The sequence below is a fragment of the Rattus norvegicus genome, chromosome 8 (assembly GCF_036323735.1).
Source record: "Rattus norvegicus strain BN/NHsdMcwi chromosome 8, GRCr8, whole genome shotgun sequence".
NCBI lineage: Eukaryota > Metazoa > Chordata > Mammalia > Rodentia > Muridae > Rattus > Rattus norvegicus.
This window is the reverse complement of record NC_086026.1, coordinates 108,832,303-108,858,114: the sequence shown is the minus strand read 5'-3', so window position 1 is coordinate 108,858,114 and position 25,812 is coordinate 108,832,303. Positions and strand designations below refer to the sequence as shown.

Sequence of the window (25,812 nt, the reverse complement as noted above, 5' to 3'; positions counted from 1 at the left end):
GAGGGCAGAGAGGGTAGAAGGCTAAATGGGGCAGGATGGAGTGGCTAGGGGGTACACAGACCCCTCCAGCCCTGTGAGGCAGTGGCAAGGTATGGCTGTCATCCCAATGGAGCTGATGTTCTGCTTGGGAAGGTGGTTCTGGAATTCAGAAAATAATTCCATGTAAAATGGTTTTATGAGTAAAGAAAAAGGGGTTAGAGGGGACATGACACCAACGACAGTACCCCTCCCCCAAAGCGTACTTCTCAATTTAAAGATGCTTGAGGTTTTCTATACATGTTATTAAAATCATTTTCAAAAGGAACATGGAGGACCTTTTAGGAGGAAGTTTCTGGTGGAGTAATGGTTTAGGCTGCTGGTGCCGCCTGTGGGCTGGGTGGGGCTCTGGGAGCAACGGTTGCCGTGGGAACCAGCTCAGCTACCTTCACTGCCAATTGGCTGCTGTTCCAAAAGTTGGTTCCTATGTGGAGGGTGTTGGAACCTCAGAGCCTTTCCCATGGAAACAATGCCCTAAATGGTGGGCGACATTCCCACACAGGCCCACATCATCTTGCTGTAATGGAGATGAAGTGGCAGCGCGACTTCAAATGAGGAAAGAGGACGCGGCTAGGAATCACGTGACTGAGATGGGCCGTTCTTGCTCCTGGGAGCAAAGTAAGCAGGCAAGAGAGAATGTGTGCCTTCTCTGAGTTTGACATTTTTTAGCGCCATTTCGTTTCATGCTTAGAGCAGATCCCAAGGCCTGGAAAGGAAGCTTGCCCGAGATTATACAACTGGAAAGAAACACGAAAGATGAGTGACAAACTGTGATGAGAAACCATACTTAAGCTTCCTCCCTACCTTCAAGGGCCACCTACAGTTCCGCAAGGCAAAGGACTAACACTCAACAGTGATTTCCACCAGAAGAGCAGAGCACTGGGGCTATAAGCAGTTTGCTCCACGGCTATCCAGCAACCGAGTTTGCCGTGGAGACTTTAGTCAGAGCCTTTGAGTGGGGTTTAAGAATCTCTTTCCCTGTACCATACGGAGACCAGCTTATTTTGTAGAAGTAAGGCGTGTAACCTGTCATCTTCATGATTCCATTTACGAAGACTTCATTTGGTCTGATTTTTTTTTTTCTGGGTGAAAAACATATTCCCCATCTCCCCCACCCCACACCAAGAGAAGACACACAGCTAAAAACACTTCTGTATTGGGGAGCTTTCCGGATCCATTTTGTCCTGGCGAGCCTTTTGGCTTTTACACTTATTCCTTATCTGTGCGATTCATCTGACCCCTTGGATACAGTCCCAGTGCCTGGCCGAGAGGATTTCCCTTAGTCCTGTGTATGCTGAGGCCAACTCTGAGGTTGGCAGTTTGTCTAAGTTTTTTTTTTTTAAATGCCAGAGCTTTTAAGCCCGAGTGCATTCAGTCTGTTCTGTGTCAGGTTTTGTGAGGACAGGGGGTAGGGTAGGGGTGGGGGACACCAAGAGCCCATGCCCTTGGGTGATAATTGGTGTGTAGAAGATTCCCAGTGTGATGGTGGCTTCTTCATGGGGACCATGGAGCTCAAAGCACGAGGTAGAGGCTATGTCTGCTCTGGAATGTGCGTCCTGGGCCTGGGCTGACTGAGTTGGCTATGTCCCCTCTGCATACTGTTGTTTACATACATTGGGCATCATGACTATAGGGACACACCGGGAGAGCAAAAGCTGGTTGGGGTGACAGAAGCGTGTGTCTGCTGCACAGGCGTGGCTGGAGTGGTCACTGAGGGTTACTGGTGACAGGTTAGATGCTCAGTAACGCCTAGGTGACCCATCAGATGTGGATGATATGAAAGGGATTTTTAGCCTGTGAGACCCTGTTCTACTGAGCCCCACTTAGAAGGAAACTCCCATAGACAGGAACCCCGGGTCTGATGAGGTTCCCTGCAGCCCGGGGTTCCTCCATCACTGAGGCTGACCAGAGTACCACAAAAAGGAGGGGGCCCTCATCTGACCACTTCCTACCAGCTGCCTTAGCACCGAGAGGCTGTTTATGGCAAGTCCTCAGGTAGTTCTGCTGTGGGTGGTCTGAACTCTGACTCGAAGGTCAAGTTTGAGTCCTCTGTGACTAATGTGTGTCTTACCCTGTGTTCTCTGAAGAACCCAACAGAAATGGCTATATTTCCTCATCCTTTTCCACCTCTTAGAGGCGCTCACTCATGTGGCTTCCAGCAGAGAATGGAAACATCTCTTCTTCACAGCCCTTGAGCCCTGGCCGTGTCGCTGTCCACAGGGGAGAGGACAGTAGCTGTTAAAAAGGGGCAGGGGCACCAGGCTTCCCTGACCAGAGAGGCAAAGAAAAGATGTCTGTCTTTCCTACCTGCCCGTGTTTCTGTGGTCCCACGACTCTCCTTCGACCCTTGTGTATGGGCACAGACAGACCCTACCATAGCTCATCCCCATTGTTGATTCTGGGGCTGCAGCCACACCCAACTCCAACACTCAAAGAGCTTACATGAAAGAGGAAAGAATATTTTCAGGTAGCTGAACGTTTTACTTTGTGAGGGATGTTAATACCGTCAAATTGTTTCGGTACGCAAATCTACTAAGTCATCCATTAGTATCCAAGGCAGGGTCAGGTGGTTTCAAGACCCCCCACATCTGTAGCCCCTCAAGTCCCTCATATAAAATATTATGGTACCTTCTCATATACTTTAATATTGCCTCTGTATTACTTACATGCCCAATACAGTGTATATGCTACGTAAATAATGATATCACAGCACTTAAGGAATAATGGGAAGAAAAATGGTCCATATATGTCAGGGGAAAAATATTTAAAGGCAGGTTATCACATATTTTAGGCTAGGCTCCAATTTACTCTAAGGGCTACCTCCGACTTTTGACCTTCTTGCGTCCACCTCCCCAGCACTGGAGTCACAGGCAGGCATCACATATCCGGTTTGCAGGTGCTGGGGGTTAGGTGAGCGCTAAGTGAGCTAAGTGAGCGAGCGCTCTGCCAACCCAGCTACAGAGCCAACCTCAGAGACTTTGCTTTCCGATGCAAACATGCTTTATTACCACATATACAAGCGATAGCAGAGTGACAAGCCTGAGTGTCTGTATCGTGACACAATGGTAGTAATTCAGCATCCAGGGTGGAGGGAAGGCTGAGGAGTACAACAGACTGTTCCCACGGTGATCCTCTTAGACCGAGGGGGCCCAGGTGCAGCATCTTTTCAAGTCTGGTCCACGCTGATCTCAGTCCGTCAGGCTGGAGGGAAAGAGCCCTGCTGCTTCTGTGCTTAGAATCAAGAGGGAAGCTTTCCGTTTCTTACTGATCTGTTTCCCAGGGAAGGTTGGTTGCTATTGTTTGAGGAGGGAGCCTTTAGTCTTTCCTGGTTTCTCTCTAGTTCTGTGGACAGTTCCCAAAGCCTGTGCCAGCTTCAGCTAAGGCCAGTGAAACACTGGCCATTTTCACTAACGGTGTGTTAAGACCAGTAATTTCCCGTCTAAGGCCTGCTGCTCATCCTTAGCGGGTACCTGGGCACCTGATTCCCCATTGTCCTTACCAACGAAGGTCAGAGTGGCCATTCTAGATCTCCAGGGCTTCTCTTTCAAATAAAATCGAAAATAGTTGCAAAATGGTTGGCTGAATCTGTAAATGTGGACCTCATGGCTAAGGAGGTTTCACTGTGTGTGTGTGTGTGTGTGTGTGTGTGTGTGTGTGTGTGTGTGTGTGTATCTCATGGAAACAGGCACGGGAAATCAAAGTGCCCTGCAGTCTGATTCTGGAAGAGCCACCTTCCAGACCTTGTTGTTCTGGGATCCGCCCCTGGGTGGGGCAGTCAGGGATGGGTGCCTTTCTGGAACAGTGACAGTGTAACTTTGCTGCTGTTTTGAGATCTGGTGTTTTTCCATACATAATAAAAAACCTTTTTTTTTTTAGGTTTGCTAACCATTCTGTTTTGGTTTTGTTTCTATGTATGCATGAGGGTTCCCTGTGTATCCCAGGTTTGCTTGAACTTGTGAACCTACTGCCCTAGCCTCACCAGTACAGTTGTACTTAGCCACACCCAGTTGCCTGATTGCTATGTTTATCTGTCTTCCTCCCCTTCTTTCCCCCAACATTTAAATTATTCATACCTCCGTCTCCCCATTCCTAACATTTTTGTGACATTCCCTGACTAGATTTTTTTTCTTGCAATAAATTCTCACCTGATAAGAGTGTAAAAGAGGGGATGCCCCTTTTTAATTTTGATCCGCCTCTGAAGGCATATTCTCAGCCCAGCTTGGAGAGGTTTGTCTCCTTCCTCCCTTCAGCAAGGCACGCACTTCCCCCATACTTTGGGGGAGTCCTAAATGTCAACATCAGGTTTCAGTGACTGCAAAGGATCAGCAACAGTGCTGGCTTTTAGCCACATGCAAATCAACACAGCCACATAACCCACATTTTTTGTGACTACTGGCTTGTCACAGCCTAGAGTTGAAGATCTCGTAGAGCTGGAAATAATTATAAAAAAAACCTCTTGAACTAGCTTGCTAGTTTGATACAGAAGGAGACTGTGATTTGGGGGTGCAGGTACAGTGGTCTTCCATGTAGTAGAGTCTGAACCCCAGCCCCCTGCTTTTCTATACAAGCATAGGTTTCTCTGCTACACCCCAGCCTCTGTCTAACCCCAGAGTAGCACTAGTGTGTGTGTGTGAGTGTGTGTGAGTGTGTGTGTTTCATCTGTACAGAGATAGGAGCAAGCTCCTACTTCCTCAACGGTTAGAATTGTTTTTTTATTTTTTATGCTGCTTGGACATGGCCAGCCAGCAGCACGTCCTGCTTTCCCTGCCAGGGCCTTCAGTGGGCAGTTTTTGTTCGTACGAGCACTCCTAATTGTTCTTTTAAAAATATTGTTATTAATTCTTCGAGACTCTCATGCAGTGCGTCTTGATCATATTCACCCCCCTTCCTGTTCCTCCCACAACTACCCTCTCTACCCTCACCTCCCTACCCACTCAGCTTTGAGTCTCTCTTCTTCCTCTTCTCCTCCTCCTCTTTCTGTGGAATCTGGTTTGTTACCCAACTACTCTTGGGCGTGGGGGCTGCTCTGGTGTGTGGTTAACTCACCAGAAGGCTGACTCTCCTCCTAGCAGCTATCAGATGTCAATAGCAGACTGGAGAGGTGCCTCAGAGGTTAAGAGTGGTGACTGTTCTTCCAGAGGACCAGGGTTCAATTCCCAGCCCTCACATGACAGCTCACAACTGTCTGTAACTCCAGTTCCAGTGCATCTGATGCCCTCACACAGACATGCATGCAGGCGAAACACCAATGCACATAAAATAAAAATAAATAAACACACACACACACACACACACACACACACACACACACACACACATCAATGGTTCCTACTAAGCTAATGGTAGCATTTGGTGGGATTTACCTGGCTTGACCTTGCTCAGGTCCTATGCATAGCATGCTGTGAGTTCATGTATGCAAGTGCCCCGCTGTCTCTGGAAAATACTTTCATTGAAGCCATCCACCACCACTGGATCGTACAGACTGTTTTCCCCTCGCCACTGTGTGATTCTGCTGCTGGACTACTGGAGGCTGACAGCACTCCCACTGAGTCTCTTCTTGGTTTTCTGATTGTTCCTTCTATGATCTCTGCCAGCCCTTCTCTCTGGCACCCTGTGACACCATTTCCCAAGGTCATTCACTCTTCACCCTCTCTGTCACCTCTTCGCAGTCAGTCCTGACCTGTGAAGACCCCATTGTTCTTCAGAACCATCCACTCACATTTCCAGCTGTCTCCTCTCTGCCTTAGCTGTGGGACCTCTAGGGGAAGCCCGCCCAGTGCTTTCTGGAATGTTTATCAATGTCTCTAGCCTCTACCCACTAGGAGCCAGTGGTACCTAGAAACATCCAGACATTGAAGATATCCTGGAGTAGGGGAGAGAACTGCCTTTGGCCGAGAACCATCACCATGTAGCATATAGCATGTAGCATGTAGCATTACTGATGAGAGCTGAACATTATACATTTCCCGATGTTTCACAGACAGCACACACCCTTGGCCTAGGTTCTGCGAGGCAAGCATCCGAATGTGTGATTTTTTTCCCCCCCTAACTCTTTTGTGCACTTTGCATCCCTCTGTGCCCAGTTTCCGCTTCCTCTCTACTGCCCTGAGTGGAAACCCATACAGTGCAGATCACACTTAACAGTCATCGCTATGTAAAAGTCAGCCTAGGTATGTTCTACTGTAAGTCATGTGGCAGGGCAAGGCAGAGCAAGGGCTCCAGGTGAGATTCCTGACTCGTAGGATAAAGTACTAAAAGGTGGAGGGAAAGGCAGCAGGGCTGAGTTGGGAGGGGCCTCCCAGAGCACAGCCGTGCTAATGTCCTCTTTGTCCTCTGCACTCGACAATGGCCTCAGCACTTTCTCAGCAGCACAGTCCAGTGGATGAGAGATGCTCTAGTTGATAAGAGATGTGAGAGGTGAACATGTCTGCTCTATCTGCTCAGCCCGGAGCCCTCTTACTTACACGCATCATTCTGGGGGCAGAGGCTAGCTGTGAGGGAAGTCCCTTGGCACGGCTTTTGGCTGTACTCATTAAAGATCGGTAGCATGTATAAAATTCTTGCAAACTGAAAAAAAAAAAAAAAAAGATCGGTAGCATGGTGTGAATAAGACCAGACCTGGCACGTAGTTGCTGTTCAGCATATAATGGTGAACGGACCATTTGAACAGTGGCCGTCTCAGGGTGGTAAGGTCATGCGTGACAAAGCTCACACTCCTTTGCCTTGCTTCATATTCAAATCTACTGTTGGGAGTCTGTGTTCCTTTAGAACCAAACAGATGAATAGTTCTTCTCAACTCAGGAAAGATAGCCCATGAATATTTTCGCCTAGTTCAAAAGGAAAAGTTCCTTCCCTCATTTCATGTGTCCTTCTTCCCTAGGTCTGACTACCAGAAGCATGGCGACCAGCGCTGTTCCCAGTGACAACCTTCCCACATATAAACTGGTAGTGGTGGGAGATGGCGGTGTGGGCAAGAGTGCTCTCACTATTCAGTTTTTCCAGAAGATCTTCGTGCCTGACTACGACCCCACCATTGAAGACTCCTACCTGAAGCATACAGAGATCGACAATCAATGGGCCATCTTGGACGGTGAGACCTGATGACAGCCTTGCATGGGGTGGGTGGTTACATGGGGAAGATCAGGGAAATTTGATAGGCTTTAGTGGGGCAACATGGTTTCCTGTTATTGTAAGATGGTTGCTATGAGGTAATATGCAGCTTCCTGGGGAGAATTCTAGATAGAGCTCATATCTTGCTAGAGTGCTTAAAGACCTTAGTGGCAATGAAAGTGGACACCAAGCAAGGCCAGGGTGGGATCCTGACAGCTCAGAAATGCTATGTCAGGTGTTGCTTGCTTGAGCAGACGTACTGATGACAGGTATAGAAGTTCAAACTAATAAAAGTGGAGAAACTAGAGTTCGTTCTCTTCTCTCTCTCTCTCTCTCTCTCTCTCTCTCTCTCTCTCTCTCTCTCTCAGATTTATTAAGGAAAGCTGAGAACGAACTCCCAAGAATAGGAGTTGCTCAAAATGCCTGAAAAATTATTTCTTAATGTCTTAGTCAGGGTTCCTACTCCTGCACAAACATCATGATCAAGAAGCAAGTTGGGAAGGAAAGGGTTTATTCAGCTTACACTTCCACATTGCTGTTCATCACCAAAGACTAGAACTCAAGCAGGTCAGGAAGCAGGAGCTGATGCAGAGGCCATGGAGGGATGTTACTCACTGGCTTGCTTCCCCTGCCTTGCTCAGCTTGCTCTCTTATAGAACCTTAGACCACCAGCCCAGGGACGACACCACCCACAATGGGTTGAGTCCTCCCACCATGATCACTAGTTGAGAAAACATCTTACAGCTGGGTCTTATGGAGGCATTTCCTCAACTGAGGCTCTTTTCTCTGTGATAACTCCAGCTTGTGTCAAGTTGACACATGAAATCAGCCAGTTCACTCAATAACCAGAGTTTACTTAGGAAGTGTTGGATCTCCTTTGTTGGGAGATCTTACATCTGGTCAAAATTAGTGTGGTGATCAAGGAACTTACTGGAAACGTGAATTCCCAGGCCCTTCTCATTCTGAAACCTGGAGGATAAAGGACTGTGGCTTGTTTTTAGCACACCCTGCAGGGACTGCTGAAGCTGGAGGCCACTCACTGCTCTAGATTCCCACTGGTCATGATTTTCTATTGCCCAAGTCTCTTTCCTAAACAAAGGCCCATTAATCCCAGGCTGCTGGTCTAAGAGAACTTGGGAAGCTGCCGACTTACAAGGTTCTTTCTTTCAGATAAATGCGGTTTCCAAATATTTTTCTCAGTTTGTGTCTTGTTTCCCATTCTCAAGACAGTTTCTTTCAAAGACTAGACGTCTCTGTTTTGACGATGTTTAGTTTATTCGTTCTTTTACAGAGTGTGCTCTTGGTATTTTGTCTAAGAAATCTTTGCTTAACCCAAGGTCACAACAGTACTTCTCATGGTTTCTCCTTGAGTTTGTTGGGGTTTTTCATTTCGGTTTTGGCCTATTCTGTATACTTTGTGTGGGAACAAGTCTCCCAGAGTTCCCTGTCGAAGAGATTCTTCCTTCCAGCTCCCAGTTGCCTTCGTCCCTCTACTGACAACCAATTCCCTGTGCAATCTGTGTTTGGTCTGGATGTCTAATTTAAGACAAATTACCATCGCCTTAACAGTTATAACGTTATAATAAACTCAGTAGTCAAAGCCATGAGAATGGATTATAGACACAGTTAAAGTTTCTGATTTTGTTCGGGATAATGTTAAATTTGTATACAACCTGAAGGACTTTTTGTATTGTTTGGTACTGAGTCTGGGACTTTAACTTAAGCTGTGCAAATGACAGAGCCCCGAGCCACATCCTCAGCCTTGAGAACTGATGTCTTAGCTGACAGAGCCGAGCCTTTTAACCTGTGGACACATTCTGACTCTCTGTTTATTTACATCTTTTTAAATAATCTTTCAATTGTTTTGTACCTTCAGACACTTAGGTCTCTTATGTACATTTTGTCAGAGTTCTACTTACATCTGCATTGATGTTGTGGTAAATGTTTTTAATTTCAGCTATGGTCGTTTGCTATTAGAATAGATAAATGATTTCTAATTAATTTTTAAAATAAGTTTAAGATAGCTTATGAAGGAACGGGTTTCATTGAGGCATTTTTAACATATTTCATTATATGTAATTTGTTCTACTCTACTCCTCGCCCTGCACTGCATTCCCTGTGCCTGCTGAACCCCCCCCCCCCCCCACTGGAATTGGTGTCTTTATATTAACTGGTGTCTTTATATTAATCACACAGCCTGCTGGTTATTGGCTTTACTGGCTCTTTGTGAGATTCCGTTTCCTGAGATGATCAAGCTGTGGTAGAGGCAGTTTTCTTTTCTGATCTGAATGGTTTTTACTTCTTTTTCTTGCCTTATTTAAGTGACTCAGCCTCCAGCCCTAATGCTGAGTGACCTAATAAGACATCCCTGCGGTGATCCTAAGGGAGTGGTCGGTCTTCTGGCCCGAGTTGAATGGTAACTGTAGATCTGTTTGGTGGAGACGCTCTTTATCAGGTTAAGGAAGCTCCTTGCAGAGGAGTTTCAATCAGGAAAGGATGCTGATGCGGTCAAACACCTTCTCTGGCTGATATAATCGTGTGACTTTTTAAAAAATATTTGTTAATGTAGAAAATTATGTTGACCTTTCCCCCAATGCTTTTTAAGTTACTTTTATTTAGGGTATATGTTGGGGGGGGGGTGCAGCTATTGCTTGTATATGAAGTGGGAGCCCAACTTCGGGGATCCGTTCTCGTTCCCACCATGCGGGTCCTGGAGATTAACTCACGTCATCAGGCGTGGTGGCAAGTGCTTCTATGCACTGAACCTGTTGCTGGCGCCTTCCTCAATGTGTAAGTAATTTTTCATCCCTGAAATAAATGGTACGTGGTTATGATGAATTCGATGACGAATCTTATGTACCCTCAGTTGAAAGGATTTGATGCAGAAATGTTTTACTTCTGTTCTTGAGTGATTTTAGGCCATATTTCTTACTATAATTTATCTGACTAACTTTCATATGGAACTAATTCTGGCCTTCAAAAATGGTTTAGAAATGAACCTTTCTTTTTAAATTTCTCTAGGAGAGTTTAAACAAACCTCTTCTAATTTCTGTCTTGTGTGTTCGGTAGAATTTACTGGCCATCTGGACTCTGAGCTGTATGGAGAAGCTTTTTTTTTTTTTTTTTTGGTTCTTTTTTTCGGAGCTGGGGACCGAACCCAGGGCCTTGTGCTTCCTAGGTAAGCGCTCTACCACTGAGCTAAATCCCCAGCCCCATGGAGAAGCTTTTAAACTATAAATTAAATGTGTTTAATAGATACATGGTCATCGAGTCACCGTTTTACCCTTCAGTGAACTTTGGTAGTTTGTGATTTTTTTTTTTACATTTGCTCAGCTTATCAGTTTCAGTTTTTGATAATATTCTTTTATTATCTTTTTAATGCTCATAAATTCTACAGTGATGTCATCTCTCATCCTCAATACTGGTGGTTTGTTTCTTTTTCCCCTTCCTTTTCCTGATTAGGCACGGTTGGGTTTTTTGTCCTCTCATTTGGTCCCATTGGTTTTTACTCACAGCCATTGCTTCTGCTTCTGTTCGTACTTTGGATTTAAGTTTCTCTTGTTCTCCTGTCCCCAAAGAGCAATGTCTTTCTGTCCCACCCAGGCTAGTCTCCTCCTGGGCTCAATGATCATCCTTCTACCTCAGCATCCCAAGTACCTGAGACTGCAGGGACACAGCTCAGTGCCCCGCCTTATTCTAATTGCCAGAAATGCAAGCAGATATTGTTGATTTGAGTCATTTTATTTTTTAACTTGGGATATTCATTTGGTGCTATGAATTCTCGGAATTACTCCTTTAGCTGTATTCCACAAATTGTAGCATGCTAGCTATGTTTCCTTCCTTCCTTCCTTCCTTCCTTCCTTCCTTCCTTCCTTCCTCACCCCCCACCCCCCCACCGCCCCCAGTCCCCGAGGTAGTCTCTCACTGTATAGACCTCTGTCTGCCCTGGAACTCACTGGTAAACCAGGCTGGCCTTCAATTCCTAAAGATCTTCCCGCCTCTGCCTTCTGAGTGCTGGGTGGGTTAAAAGCGTGTGCGTGGCTCGTGTTTTCGTTCTAGTCAGTTCAAATTCTAGTTTCTCTTTAGATTTCCTCTCTGACCCCTAGGTTATCTAGAAGTATCTTATTTAGTTTTCAAGTGTTTGGGAATTGTCCAAAAGTCTCTGTGTTCCAGCGTGTCAGGGAACATACAGTACATTATTTGAAGCCTTTATTGAGGCTGTCTTCATAGACCTTCCCAGAGTCTGCTGTCACTGGATGGGATGCTCTGTGAGTGCTTCCCACACCGGTGGATAACGTTGTTGATCTTCTGCATCTTCACTCGTTTTCTGAATACTTAACTGGCAGTTATTGAGAGGGGCGTGTTGCATGTGTCAGGCTGTAATTGCAAGTTTCCTTATTTTCTACTGGGCTTTTGCCTGATTTAGGACTGATTTATGCACCTGACAAATGGCCCTTTAGTCATATTAAAATGGCTTTTATCATTCCTGACTTTGTGCTCCCTACGCTGCACCTTGAAACCGTGAGGACCTTGAGCTGGGCACTCCATACATGCTATGGTATGAAACTCGTCTCACGGAAAGCACATCAGCCTTTGGGACCTTGTCTGCAAACAGTTTCACTGGGTCACAGGTAGCCAGATGGGTCCCTACTCGGAAATTTGCATGTGCTCTTCTCTCTTCTAGCATGTTCTTCCTGAAGAAATAATCCTTTAAGATTTTGTCTCTCTCTCTCTTTAAAGGCAGGTCTTGTGTGGCATGCTGGCTTTGAACCCACTGTGTAGCTGAAGTTGAACTTAAGTTTCTGACCCTACTGCCTCTGCCTCCTGAGTTCTAGGATAGTACGCCTATAGGCCTTCTGGCACGGTAGACAAGAACTTTCCCAACTGAGCTACAGTCATAGCCTCTTTTTTTTTTTTTTTTTTTTTGGTTCTTTTTTTCGGGGCTGGGGATCGAAACAGTCATAGCCTCTTAAATGTCACTATTTGTAAGGTCTTCTATGACCAAGACAGCTACACTAGTATCGACCCACCCCTGTTACTTCTATCACTAAATACTCTTTAATAAGTAGATGAATTATCAAACACTGACCATGTATAAAGCAGTAACAGGCTCAGTAGATTAGTTACATTATTCTCCTAATTGTTTTCCTAATTCTTAATAAAGAATACAATGTAACTATTAAAAATTTACATTTATGCACGTTCTTTGTTGTTGCTTCCTTCCTTCCTTTCTTCTTCTTCCTCTCCTCCTCCTTCTCTTCCTCCTCTCCTTCCTCCTCCTTAATATATGAGGTCTCACTATGTAGCTTTGGCTAGCCTAGAACTCTCTATGGAGACCTAGGTGATCTTGAACTCACAGAGACCTGCTTGCCTTTGATTCCAGAGTGCTGGACGAAAGCCTTGCACTGTCTTACCCGGCTCGCACTTTCTAAGATAATTGCAGGCACCATCTACTGGAATATATACTACACTTTAGGACAGGCTAAGTTAAATACAGGGAAATAAGTTTCCTAACTGCAGTTCTTATAAAAACCCTTTCCCATAAAGTGTATATTAGGAGCACATTAGTAGAGTATATTGTTAGGATTCCCCCAAAAGAACCATTTTTTTGGCACTTCGTTTTGGGCTGTGTTCCACAGAAAACATTCAGAGAAATGTTGCATAATACATGGAGAGAACACCTCCTGGTACAAGTTGTGGCTCAGTCAACGTTATTTCTTTTTATTGCCATGTAAGCTTCTTTAATGTTTTTCTAAGTAACTTTGAACATTTGCTTCTCAGGGAGAAACCAGTGTTTTCCAGAGTGCCTTTTAGATGTTGTGATAACATTTCTTCACAGCAGAGACAGGCTAAGCCCGGTCATAGGATTACTTCAGAAGCTCAGATCCGTGAGACCAGACCTGACTTAGTGTCTTAAGTTTTCTCTGTTTTAATGGGATCGGGTTTTTATGTGATAAAACACTATAACCAAAGCCAAGTTGGGAAGGAAAGGTTCATTTGGCTTACACTTCCACATCACAGCCCACCACTGAAGGAAGTCAGGATAGGAAGAGTCAGTTAGGGCAGGAACCTGGAGGCAGGAGCTGGTGCACAGGCCATGGAGGGGCGCTGCTCACTGGCTTGCTTCCCATACTTGCTCAGTCTGCTTCCTCATAGAACCCAGGACCACCAGCCCAGGGATGGTGGCCCCTCCCATGATAGGCTTGGTGCTCCTTAATCAATCACTAATGTAGAAAGTGCCCTCCAGGCATACCCAGAGCCAATCCTATGGAGGCGTTTTTCTCAGTTTGAGCCTCCCTCCTCTCTAGCTTGTGTCATGTTGATATAAAACTAGCCAACACACTTAGCATATGGCATTGCCCACCTAGGCCTTCCCTAAGAATAGATACTAGATGCCCAGACTAGCACACTCTACAACATAAATTCTCCTACTTTAAACAAGGCTGAAAACATTTCAGCTGAGTACGGCTTTTTAAAAGCATCCCCCATACATAGAAAATGCTGTAATAATAATAAATATCAACCAGGGGGTTTCTACCCTTCCCTGATCATACAGTTCCCAGATAGAAGACACAAAACGTCTATGTTTATTACAAGCCTCTAATACACTAGAGTTATAACTTGCCACGTTCTACCTGGGCAGCTCTTGACTTCAATTGGCTGGGCCTCGTGGCCATGTTTTCAAGATTCTTACCCCATGGCATCGTCTCCTCTCCACCCGCTTCTTCTCCTCTGCTGGTCTCTGCCTCAGATCCCAAGCCCTGGAACTGAAACTCCACCTACCTACCTCTCTCCTGCCCATCTATAGGCTGTAGGCATCTTTAATCAACCAATAGTTTTAAATTAAGGAGTAAGGTCACATAACATCACTTGGTTTGCGTGTTGATTTTTGCATCCCTGAGGCAACCAGGGCCAGTATTTAGCACTACAATACACAGCAACAGATCAAACCTCAACAGAGAACCTTAATCAAACGCCTGTTATATTTAGGCCTGAACATCACTGACCCTTTCTGGGGTCAGTCTCTTTCAGGGAGGTTTGCAAACCTTGGAGGACCTATGCTCTTCCTAAGTGGAAGTGCTCTGGAGTCTTGCTTCTCTGCTGGGTACCATCTGGGGATGTGCTAAATCTGGGGGTAGATGCCTTCAGTCGCCCTGTACCCCACCAATCTCAAAGTGCTCTGGATTTTGCTTTTTTCTTGTCCTAGACCGAGGAAGGGTAAAAGCATGGTAACATGGCACTAAGCAATGACGGCAGTGACGGTCGTGGTGGGGGTGGGGTCATCGTGATAGTGATGATGTCATGGGGGTGGGGTCATCGTGATAGTGATGATGTCATGGGGTGGGGTCATCGTGATAGTGATGATGTCATCAACCGTTACTGCTAGAAAACCCATGAATGCATTCCTTACCTCTTACACATGCTGTCATGGTGACCCCTGTTGGAGATGAAAATAAGGTTGACAATGTTACCATTTGTATATGGAATGTCTGGCTCCCACAGGCTCCTGTGTTGAATGCTTGGTCACTAGATAGTGGCAATCTTTGTGGAGGTGGGAGCTTCTTGGAGGAAGCAGTCACTGGAGGTGTGTCTTTGAAAGTTCTATCCAGTCTCCAGTCCCTCCCTTGCTCTTTGCTTCCTGTCCACCATGAAACAAACAGCTTTACCCTCCACATTTATCACCATGGCCTCAGCACAGTCCCGTGACCAACAGAATGTGAACTAAAAATCTCAGAGTAAATCCTTCCTCCCTTGAGCTGGTTTTCTCAGGTACTTGGTCAGTGCTGGTGAAACCAACCAATACATTGGTTTTGTGACAGCTAACACTGGCTCAGACACCCAGAGACCCCCACACATACTGCATAATCGGTTGGGCATGAGAATCGTCTCCGATGTGACAGCCAATTCTGGTGGCTCTAGGGAGAAGTCACACAGCTGGATTGTCGGGGTCCCATCCCACCCCTGGCCTGTCTTCCTGTGCTCTTCTCCCCTGTCTGTGGTCATGTGTGCAGGCTCACCAGGAGAATGCCTCTGAGGTTCCACTCGCAGGAGGTTCTCAGGGTTCTTGCCATATTACAAACCTGTTTCTTGTTTTATTTCAAGGAGCTACAGAAGCAATGTCCTCCAGAACCTGGAGGGTGGAGGCAGAAGGCCACTTCATCCCTCTCTGTGTAGCCCCTGGGATCAAGATGCCTTTGACTTCTTTCCCATAGGGCTCAAGACCCTCATTTCACAGCCCATGGTTGGAGCTGTGAACGTTTCTATACAGTCTGTCCACCCACTGACTGTGGATGCTCTTCAGTGCTTCCTCCTGGCTGTCTGGATTCTCTCCTGGTCTCTTGGACCCTTCCTTACCCTGGCTTGTACCTGTGTGGCTCTCACTTCATTCCAGTTCTGAATCAGGAAGCTTAGCAGAGTCTTGGAATTGTATGTTTGAGGTTTTCTGTTGTGAGGTGTGTGTTGTGTGTGTGTATGTGTATACTCAAATATATATATATATATACACACATATATGTATATACACATATGTATGCATACACACACCTATATCTGTCTATATCTATATATCTATACCATAAAATCTACTATTGGAACTACACTGAAATGTAGTTGTATGTGCTGTTCAGTGTATAACCTTGGATATATTATTCAGTGTATTACCACCCATTTCCAGAACTTTTTCACCCTCCTCGCACTGACACCTGCTTAGCTATCTACATACACACTTCCTGTTTTACCCAATCATGGCATTCTCCTTGCTGTCTTGGGAACACTACATGCCTAATACATGTGCTGAGCATCTATGAGGATGTATACTTGTCCTGTCATAGCTGGCTTCTTCTACTTAGCATTGACTTCCCTTCCCTTTACGAGGTGGATAATACCACACTACATTGTATATCACTATCCGATGCCACGTCCTCTAATGATAGACGCCTGTGCCTTCCCCTCTTGTGACCGCTATGAAAAACACTGCTATGAAAAGCACCACTATAAATGTGGCCTGTATCTCTTTGGGCTCCTCTGTTCAGTCCTTTGTCTTAGCAATGTTGTGTCCCTGTTGATTCTGCTGGGCTAGAGCCTGAAGGCTGCTAGCTCATCAGATCAGCCTCTTCCTTCAACCCAGTGCGATGGAGAAGTGACCTGAACCTGGAACCACACCTGTGTGACTAATGGCCGAGCCAGGCCTCAGCCTCCAGACCCCACCAAGTCTGTTCTCCATCTTCTCATGTTGACTTCTGCTTTGACACAAGCTTTAAGCATGCAGAACAGCAGTTGGCATACACCTCTGTCCACTCACAGGAGAAGCAAGTGTTTCTGGGCCTCCCCTCCCCATCTGACTCCAGGCTCACTCTGCCTGCCAGCCTTTGGAACATCCATTGCCACAAAACATCAAAGAGCCATTCTCCAGAGCCTTCCTGCCCAGGAGCTCTTGGTCCCAGGCTCATAACCTCGCTGTGCCTCTCTCCTTAGCAAGGGCTCGTTCTTTGTGAAGAGCAAAAGCCTGGCCATGTGTCCCCTGGCACCCTCGGAAACCAGGACATTTCCACCCTGGCCTCTGACCAAAGCTAGACACAAGTGCTCTTGTCTTCTTTGGGGGGCCTGGACCTGGCTTTTCCCTGAACATTTGAGTCCACATTCTTTGTGGAGAGCAGAAAGAGAGGAGGACATGGGAAGGGCAGGAAGGAACTAGAGAGCATATTGAGAGATTTTTCTGGACTGGGGCTTTGACCCATTTGGCCACCCCGCGGCCAGCAATACAGGGGGCACATCAAGTGCCTCCAAGCAAGAATGGAGTAGACTCACCATGTCCTCTACTCTCTGTACTCTTTCCTAAAGACAGTGATTTGGGGGGATTTCCCCCTTCCCCTGTGGGAGTAAGTATGGTCACTGACCTCAAGTGTTGAATCCAGCCTTACAGGTCTGTGCCTGACCTGTTCTCCTGACCATGTGAGCCATTCCTGCAGGAATGCTTCCAGTGGCCTGGGGCAGGCTTTGCAGGTAGAAAGCTCTCCTCACTCGGGCCAGCTCCTAAATCCTTTCTTGCTGGTATCTGACTCCGCGCTATGCTAGCAGAAGGCTATTGACCAGGTTTCTTTGCTGGCCACCAGGTCTCGCAAAGATTGTTCCTTCGAGTCCTTGGCAGCTCCGCCAGGTTAGGTAGCATGTAGAGAGCTAACGGGTAAGATGAGCTCGCCTTGAGGTAAACACAGGTGCTCTGCACAGATAATAAAAGGGGACAGGCAGGTGAGGTGAGGAGATGACGAGATGGGACTGACGGTTTCAATAAGGGAGGCATGTGATCTGACTGGTTCAGGTTTGCTTTGGTCCGTGTGTAGAGGAATAAAACTGGGGTACAATGAGGTGGTAGCCGAGGACTATGGGGGAGGAAACAAGAAGGAGAAGGTTCCAGAGATAGAGAATGGCGTGGGATGGGGAAAGAGAAGAAAATTATGGAGTGGAACTGGGAATCGAGGGGCTTATCATATATGGACTGCCTTTCATATCAAGAGCAGAATCAAGGTGTTTCTAGAGGAAGCGATGGACTTAGAACCGTAGACCGATATCTACCACCAGGAGAGGAGGGGTGGAGCGTGGGTTTCAGAGAAGGGGAGGGAGGCTGATTTTCTTTTCTCATGTAAGTTTTCATTAAGATGTCAGCCGGGTAGGGCTGGTGCACATCTTAGCCACAGCACTCGGGAGGCAGAGGCACCGGATCTATGTGAGTCTGAGGGCAGCCTAGGCTACAGAGTGAGTTCCCGGACAACAGGACCACATAGAAAAACCCTGTCTTGAAATGATGATGATGATGATGATGATGATGATGATGACGACGACGACGACGACGACGATGGTGATGATGGGGAAAAAAAGAAAAGAAAAAGGGAAGGAAGAAAAACATAGAGTCCACATGCACAATTGCAATTTTTAGCATGCTTATTGCCTTAACTAGGGTTTCATTGCCGTGAAAAAGACACCAAGACCATGGTAATTCTTATAAGGGAAAACTTTAATTGGGCTTACAGTCTCAGGGGTTTAGTTTCAGGGGTTGGAAGCACAGCAGCATACAGGCAGACATGTTGCTTGAGGAGCCTAAATCCTCCATCTTGATTCGCAGACAGCAGAAGGAGACTGCGTACCACACTCGAGCATAGGAGACCTCAAAGCTCGACTCCACAGCGACACCCCTCTGAAAAGTGCTACCCTCCCCCCATGCCAACCCATTCAACAGATGAGTCTACGGGGGCCATACCTATCCAAACCACCATGCCTATCAAAGTTGTGCACTTATAAATCACCAATCAATTCACAAATTAATAATCACTAAGATTACGGCCATTAATTCCTGGATGTTTTTGTATCCCCCAGACATTCATACTTGAGCAGCTACACCTCATCCTCCCTCCCCCAGGCCCCAAACTCTACTCTCTGCCCTTGTGTGGTTACCTGCTCTCACGTCTCGTATGCATGGAATTATATGGCATGAGCCTCGTGCATAGTTTAGGTGCTTGGAAGGTTCTTTGAGTTGCAGAAGGCATTCAGATTCATCTCTTTCGGGTATGGCTGACATTCTGGTGCACAGATACACAGGCTCTGTTCACTCTTCCATTAGTTCCTGGGACTGTCTCCCCTTGGACGGCACTGGCATGACACTCTGTCTGCTCTTGGGTGGAAAGTGTTGCTGGAACACCCAGCTTCTTGTTTCTCTGTGGATTTAAAGTTTTCGGTTCTCCTGGGTGTACTGCTAGGGGTCACGTGTTTAACATTGTGTCCCTCCCACAGTGTATGAGGGGCCCACTTGGTGAGCTGTTCTGGGAGGGGAGGGAGACTGTGAAACTTATCCTTGTTTCTAAGATAAGAATGGAGGTGAGAACAAAGGAGAAAATGGCGACAGGGGACTAGATGGAGGCGACTGTGTTTAGAATCCTTAGGCGCTCAGGACTCCACTAGGCACAGCCACACACCTTCTCTTCCCAGGTCTACATGTCTGCCCACAGTTGTAGAGTCTGGGGAGAGGGTGGTGAAGCCATTTGGGAGTGGGTGTTGGGAGAGCAGCCTTAAGCCCTCCACAGCCAAGGCATCTGTCCTTACCCTCCCTTTACTACCCGTCTGCTGTGAAGATTTGGACAAGCTCAGAGACAGGAAGGCATCAGGAACAAGATGCAAAGGTGAGTTCAAAACCTCCTCCATGGCTCATTGGCACACCAGCCTGAAGTTTCCCGGGCTCAGCAGGCTTAGTTTCCTCACTGTAATTGACTGGCCTCCCAGAGTGGCCCTGAGACGGAATCCAGGTTGCGGACCGGCGTGGTGTGTCTCCACTCTTCCCAGCTGCCAGGGCTCTGTTGTGTTCTCGTGATGCTCCTGGATCCTGGTCATGCCACTGAGGCCTTTGCTGACCTCTGCACCTTCTCCTCCTCCCTGTCTGTCAGGAAGCAAGGAGGGAGAGAAAGGCGGGGAGAAAGGGACCTGAGGCAAGAGTCCCTTCAAGCGCCTGTCCCCAGTGACCTACTTTCTCTACCTAGGCCCTACTGCCTGAAGTTTTCACCACCTCCCAAAATAGAGCGACCAGCTGGGAGCCGAGCCTTCAGTGTGTTTTATATTCAAGTCATAACATCCCCATCCCTGAGAGCAGCATCAGAGGACGAGTGTCCCTAGCTCGTCTAAGAACTCTGCAAAGTCATGGAGTTCCCAGAATGGGGGCGCTCACGCCTACAATTTGTACACCAACCCAGGGGATCTCAGGCCTCATACACACCTACCCCATAGTCTCCTCACAGTTGGAATAGTATAGCATCATGAACAGGTATCCCTGGGGCTAGTAGCTGTGGAATATTACTTACTGTTGTCCTTTGGCCATCATGTTGAGAAAGCTGGTGTCCTTGCCAGAGGGAATCCTTCCTCGTGGCCAGGAAGCCAGCTGGAGGCTCTGTAAAAATTTGGCTCCTTCCCTGGAGACGGTCCACGGTGGCCTGGCTTTCACAGCCTGCCAGGGCTTTGCAGCTGAAAAGAAAAGCAGTTCCTCTTTAGGGACAGTGAGTGGTTGGTGCACCCAGCCATGATTCCTGGCACCCAACCTTGACCTATTATACACCTGACCTAGAGAGGGAGCGCAGTGCTGACAGGAAGGAGCAAGCCTGTCGCTGTGTATGTATGCTCTGCGAGGTGCTGTGGCTTGATGCGGATGGATTATAGCTGTGGAGACACAGGCTTTCCCACCTAACTTGCCTGGAAAATAGGCTTGATTGTCCTCCCTCCCCATAGTAGGCCTGGATTACAGAAAGAACAAACTTTAGATGCGGTCCTTGGGGATATATCATCTCTAGAAATCTATATATCTATATCTATATGCTAACTTTTTATTGATTCTTTGTGAGTTCCACATCATACACCCTAGTCCTGCTCATCTCCCTATCCCTTCAAATCCACCCTTTGCTTTTGCAGTCCCCCCCAAATAGCACTCACGCATGCACACGTGCGTACACACACACACACACACACACACACACACACACACACACACACAGCACAGAAAACATCTCATTGTAGTGTGTCGTCAAGTGTGTCATCATCTGTAGTGTGTCACAGTGTGTCCCACAGTTTATCCCTCTGGCCACGCATCTTCACTTGCAGGTGCTCATTGCAATGAGTCATTGGTCTGGTTCGAGTGAGGTCTCTGGCTTCTGTGACATCATCAATATTGAATCCTCACTGGGACTCCTCCCGATTATCCTGTTGTTACCCTGCGTCATGAAGATCCTGCAGCTTTGAGTCAGCAGGACTGGCCTTTCCTGAGTCCCAACCATTCAGAGATGATAGAGATTTTGGGGTGGGCCAACTCGGAGCCCTGGGTCTGGGCCTAGGTGGTAGATGAGCTGGTCAGCCTGCCCCCTCTCCCTTATTCACACTACCACGTGGAGCCCTGCCCGGATTTGCTCACCCATCATTGCTGCCGTCATCAGGAAGCAGGATCAGCTCTCTTGCTCTCACACCCTCACACTGGCTCACCTGTGCCTTCGCCGCCATTAGGACCAGCTCCACTGTGCTGCCCAGGACAGGAGCAGGGCCAGCTCTCCCAAGTGGTGCAGTCACTAGAGACAGGGCCAGCTCACCCAGTCTCATGACTCCAGGGCCTCAGGGGAGGGCATCACCCATGTGTACACACACACACACACACACACACACACACACACAGAGAGAGAGAGAGAGAGAGAGAGAGAGAGAGAGAGAGAGAGAGAGAGAGAACAGTGCCTGACTCCTGATCTCTGCCACTCACTGTGAAGTTGTGAAGTGTAGGGCTGAGCCAGGTTACAAGGCACAGGTCCTTGAGGGAGACCTCTTCATAGGTCTGCCTCTGAGCAAGGGTGGCTGGAACAAACCAGAGAGGAGGGATAGGCCTGGAGGCCATAGCTTCAGCATGTGTTTGGAATGTGGACACCAGCCTGGGTCTAGGCGGCCAGACCCATATCTAGATAAAGAACAGGAAGAAGAGAGGAGAAAGGGAAAAAGAGAAAGGAAAAGGGGAAGAAGGAAGGGAGGAGTCAGTCTTGACAGATGCATCAAAGACCCAGTCTGGCACCCTTCCATGCTGGCTGTCCGCCCACCCGAGACTTGTGCAGTGTTAGCATGTGGGATTAGAGCTCAGAGCAGCCTCCACATGACCCTGCTGTTCTGGTGTTTTCCATCTGAAGACTCTCTCTGCCTCCCAGTGCTGCCTGCACCACCACATGCTGGCAGAACACCTCTCCCCCACAGTGATGAAGGCTTCTTACTTATGCAGAGGCCTCCCACCTTCATGAGCCAGGGAGGGAAGCAGGCAGAGCTGCTTTCCTGAGAGTGTAAGTTGGGGACCTTCAGCTGCCCCAGGAAGGCTGGGTGGCAGGGCATGGGGTCGGGTCTGTCTCAGGTGTTTCCAGGCACGTGAGTCAAAGCAGAGGCTGCCACCTCCTCCGGCTGCATGTCCCCTCGGGCCAAGGGTAACTCTCAGCCATTTGTGTCTTCAGTTTTATATGCTGTTGTTACTGGTATATCAGGCTGTATGTGTTTTGATCATTCATAATTTTCTATAATTATTTAAGTGTTAATAGCATACATTGCACAAAATAACAGACTTTGTCATGACATCTTCATGCACATATACAATTACTCCCATGATCCTCTCTTGTCCCCCCACCCCTTCTTAAAAATTTTCAGATAGTCTCCTTTTTACATGTGTGTGTGTGTGTGTGTGTGTGTGTGTGTCTGGGGGGAGAGAGAGAGAGAGGGAGGGAGGGAGAGAGAGAGAGAGAGAGAGAGAGAGAGAGAGAGAGAGAGAGTCTCTGCCTCTCTCTCTTCTATTGACTAGGAAGCTTGAGACTTTATCTCTGTTCTTCGGAAAGTTACGGCACAGACATAAGAGTGTGTCAACTTGTATTTTTCTATCAGTATCAGGATATAATCAGGACCCGGAGCCTCTTCCCCAACAAAGTGAGGCCTTCAGGTGGGGATAAATACCCTTTAACCATTACCAGAATAAGGACAGCACATTAAGACCAGAGTGTTTGAGGCTGGAGAGATGGCTGGAAGGTAAGGGAAAATATTGCTCTTGTAGGGAGCTGAGTTGGGGTCCTAGAGCTCATGCTGAGGGATTCACGGCAGCCTGTAACTTCAGACCAGAGTTTCTGATGTCTACTTATGGCTCCTCTGGGCACTGTACTCTAGTGAAACCCCAACACACATACACACAGAGACAGACAGACAGACAGACACACACACACACACACAATTAAAAATAAGAATAATTTTAAAATTTAAACTAATGCTCCCCTCCTCTTCTCAACAAGCGGTTTTTAAATACCATAATTGCTTTAGGTTTGAGGGGGTTTTATATTTGGAAAGACGGCATTTCTTACTTCAGAGCCCTTCAGATGTCGAACGTGCTAGTTAGGTCTATTCAGCCTGTAACCATCACCGTTTCCTGCTGCAGTTTAAACCTGGTACCTCACACATGTCAGGCAAGTTCTCTGCCACTGAACTTCATCCAAGTCCCCCCCGCTCCCCCCCCTTTTTTTTTTTTTTACCTTTTTTACCTTTATTTTGAGATAGGGTCCTGGTAAGTTGCCTGCAAGGGATCAACATAAACGTCTCATCCTCCTCTCTCAGCCTCATAAGTGGTGGAGAGGACACACCTGACCACCAAGCCTGCTGGCTTCCACAGTCTTCTAATTGAGTGACAAGTTTTACTGCATCCAAATGCTTGCCCTTCCTTTTGCCCACCGCCGCCGCCGTTTCTCTTCTGTGGATTTAGTTTTCACTTTAATGACTTACGTTCCCTCTAGAAAGCATGAGGGGGTTCCTGCAATGTCAGACATGAGCATTTCCCTTCACAGAGGGTTTCTGTGTTGGCATTACTGTTTTGAAGATAGGCTTTTCTTGTACCCCAGGCTGGCCTTGAAATCCCTGTGTAGCCAAGAATGACCTTGAACTCCCGTTCCTTCTTTTACCTCCCAAGTGCTGGGGGTACAGGGACGCTGGCTTCAGAGGAGTCGCTCTTATTTCTAGATTTATATTAACTTTTGAATGATGTCTGCCTTTTTTTAAACAGAAACCTTCAAAGTCTGCGAGTACATCAAGTACGTTAGTATCATGATTTCTGATCTCGCATTCATCTCTTCTCGTGAAGAAATGAATCATGTGAGAAATCATTTCACTTTCACACATTTTGTGGATTGCCAGGTAGGGTAGGGTTTATTTAGGGGAAGGGGCAGAACTGACGGAATCCAGCCCGCCTTAGAATCTGGGGGTCCCCAGATTCCTCACTCTGTGACTTTCCTTGCCCCCTGCCCACCGCTGACTCTACACGAGTATCTCTCACCTCTTTTCTTCTCGAGATCTGACTCGTTACATGTGGTCCGCCAGGATCAGCGCATGTGAGAATCTGAGCCCCACAAGACTCATTGTCTTCTCCTCAGTTACTCAGCTCAGGGCCCAGCAGCACCCTCAGTGCAGCTATGTCTTAGAAAGTGTTCAGCATCTGGTCACTTCTCTTCCCAACGTGGTCCAGTCACTGGCTTGCCTAGATTACCATGAGGCTCCTAACTAGTTCTCCACTTCCACTCATAGCTTGCCCTCTGACCCCCAGCATTGGGCTAGCCTTTGCACAATGTCCTTCGGATGGCATCTTTCTTTGCCCACATTCTCCACTGGGCCTTATCATGCTCAGCAGGAGGAAGGGCATAGGGCAATAGACTCTGACCTTGGACCATCAGGTACTGACCACACCTCTACCTCTGAAGTTCCGGGGTATCCCCCTGCTGGAATGTTGCTCCCCAGATCATGAGGCTGTGATTCCTCCTGTACTTAGTCATTGCTCAAGGTCACCTACTGAGGGGGTAGCTTCTTGACCTGTTCAGAACGATAATAAAATCTGCAGCCGACCTTCACCTGACTAGATCAACCTTTAGTCTATGTATTTATGTCTAGTAAGGTTATAGCAATCATTCTGTGGCTTCGTTGCTAAGTTTTGGCCTCCTTCACCCTGCAACCAAGGGGCCCACAGCCTGCCTGGCGTACAGTAGGCTCTCAAGTATCTCCTAAGTGAATAGATGAAGTTGCCCAGCTGCATGTGCCTTTAATTATTCACATACAAAATGGGTACTTTTGGGGTTAGGTCTCAATTAGACACGAGCACTGTATGTCAGGGAATGAAAAGTGGGCGTCAGGGGTCTGTGCAGTGGGGAGTCTTGAGGATGGTTGAGGGTTGCAGTGCCTTCCTACCTATACCTGATTCCTGCCCCAGATGCCTCTTCCTGCCATTTCCATCCTGTGATGTGGACCTTGATGTCTGAAGGCTCGTCCTCCTCCAAGCTCTGCATGTGTCCACACACACAAGGCTTAAAGAGGCCCTTCTAACTGGCCTGGTGTCTTTGGAGCCCTCCCCACCTGAGAGCTTCAAGGTGGAGGCCCTGTTTCCATACATGTGCAGGAGGAAATAGAAGCACAGAGAGGCAGGCACACCCCACAGAGAACCTCAGTTTGAAAGAGCTAAACCTCGGAATCCAAACCCAGCTCTGGGGTTTCCCAGAGGGCCTTGGGAAAGTTGATCTCTGACTTCATGAGGTTTGTCCTTGGGCCACAGCACTGTGGTCCGTCCAGTGAGCAAGGAGGTTGAAATGAGCCAGGAAGAGGCTTACACTGAAGCAGGCTATGAGGTGGCTGAAACTCCTCCTGTGAGGACAGCTGGGTCTGAGCCAGCCACAATGGGGACAGCAGCAGTATCTTGGGGTTCTATAGTCTGTAGTGACTTCAATGGGAGCGGGGGGCAGTCTCTGAATGATCTCATTCCTCTCCAGTTCTGGACACAGCTGGGCAGGAGGAGTTCAGTGCCATGCGGGAGCAATACATGCGCACAGGGGATGGCTTCCTCATTGTCTACTCTGTCACCGACAAGGCCAGCTTCGAGCACGTGGACCGCTTCCACCAGCTCATTCTGCGTGTCAAGGACAGGTGAGGGCAGCAAACAGGGCCTCCCTACTCTCCTCCTTGGCTTATGGGAGCTCCCACCACCACCACCACCACCACCACCACCTCCTCCTCCTCCTCTTCCTCCTCCTCCTCCTCTTCCTCCTCCTCCTCCTCTTCCTCCTCCTCCTCTTCCTCCTCCTCTTCCTCCTCCTCCTCCTCCTCTTC

The 25,812-nt window shown here is 47.5% G+C and overlaps 1 protein-coding gene and 1 long non-coding RNA gene across 7 annotated transcripts in view; one reads left to right on the top strand and one right to left on the bottom strand.

Annotated features, from left to right (window-relative positions):
* Mras (muscle RAS oncogene homolog) overlaps nt 1–25,812 on the top strand; it is a 62,731-nt gene that overhangs the window by 27,990 nt on the left and 8,929 nt on the right. For 5 of the 6 annotated variants that reach the window (NM_001388501.2, NM_012981.3, XM_039080887.1 and 2 more), the window contains 2 exons: nt 6,917–7,126; nt 25,476–25,629. In NM_001388501.2, coding sequence (NP_001375430.1) covers nt 6,934–7,126; nt 25,476–25,629 — 347 coding nt within the window. In that variant the 5' untranslated portion in view covers nt 6,917–6,933. Of the gene's footprint in view, nt 1–486; nt 655–6,916; nt 7,127–25,475; nt 25,630–25,812 lie in introns of those variants that run through there. The other variant, XM_039080883.2, reaches the window with a different exon arrangement.
* LOC134480219 (uncharacterized) lies at nt 18,143–20,292 on the bottom strand. The gene is made up of 2 exons (XR_010054461.1): nt 19,989–20,292; nt 18,143–19,570 (listed from the first exon to the last, which is right to left on the bottom strand). It is a non-coding gene; the product is annotated as an uncharacterized LOC134480219 (long non-coding RNA).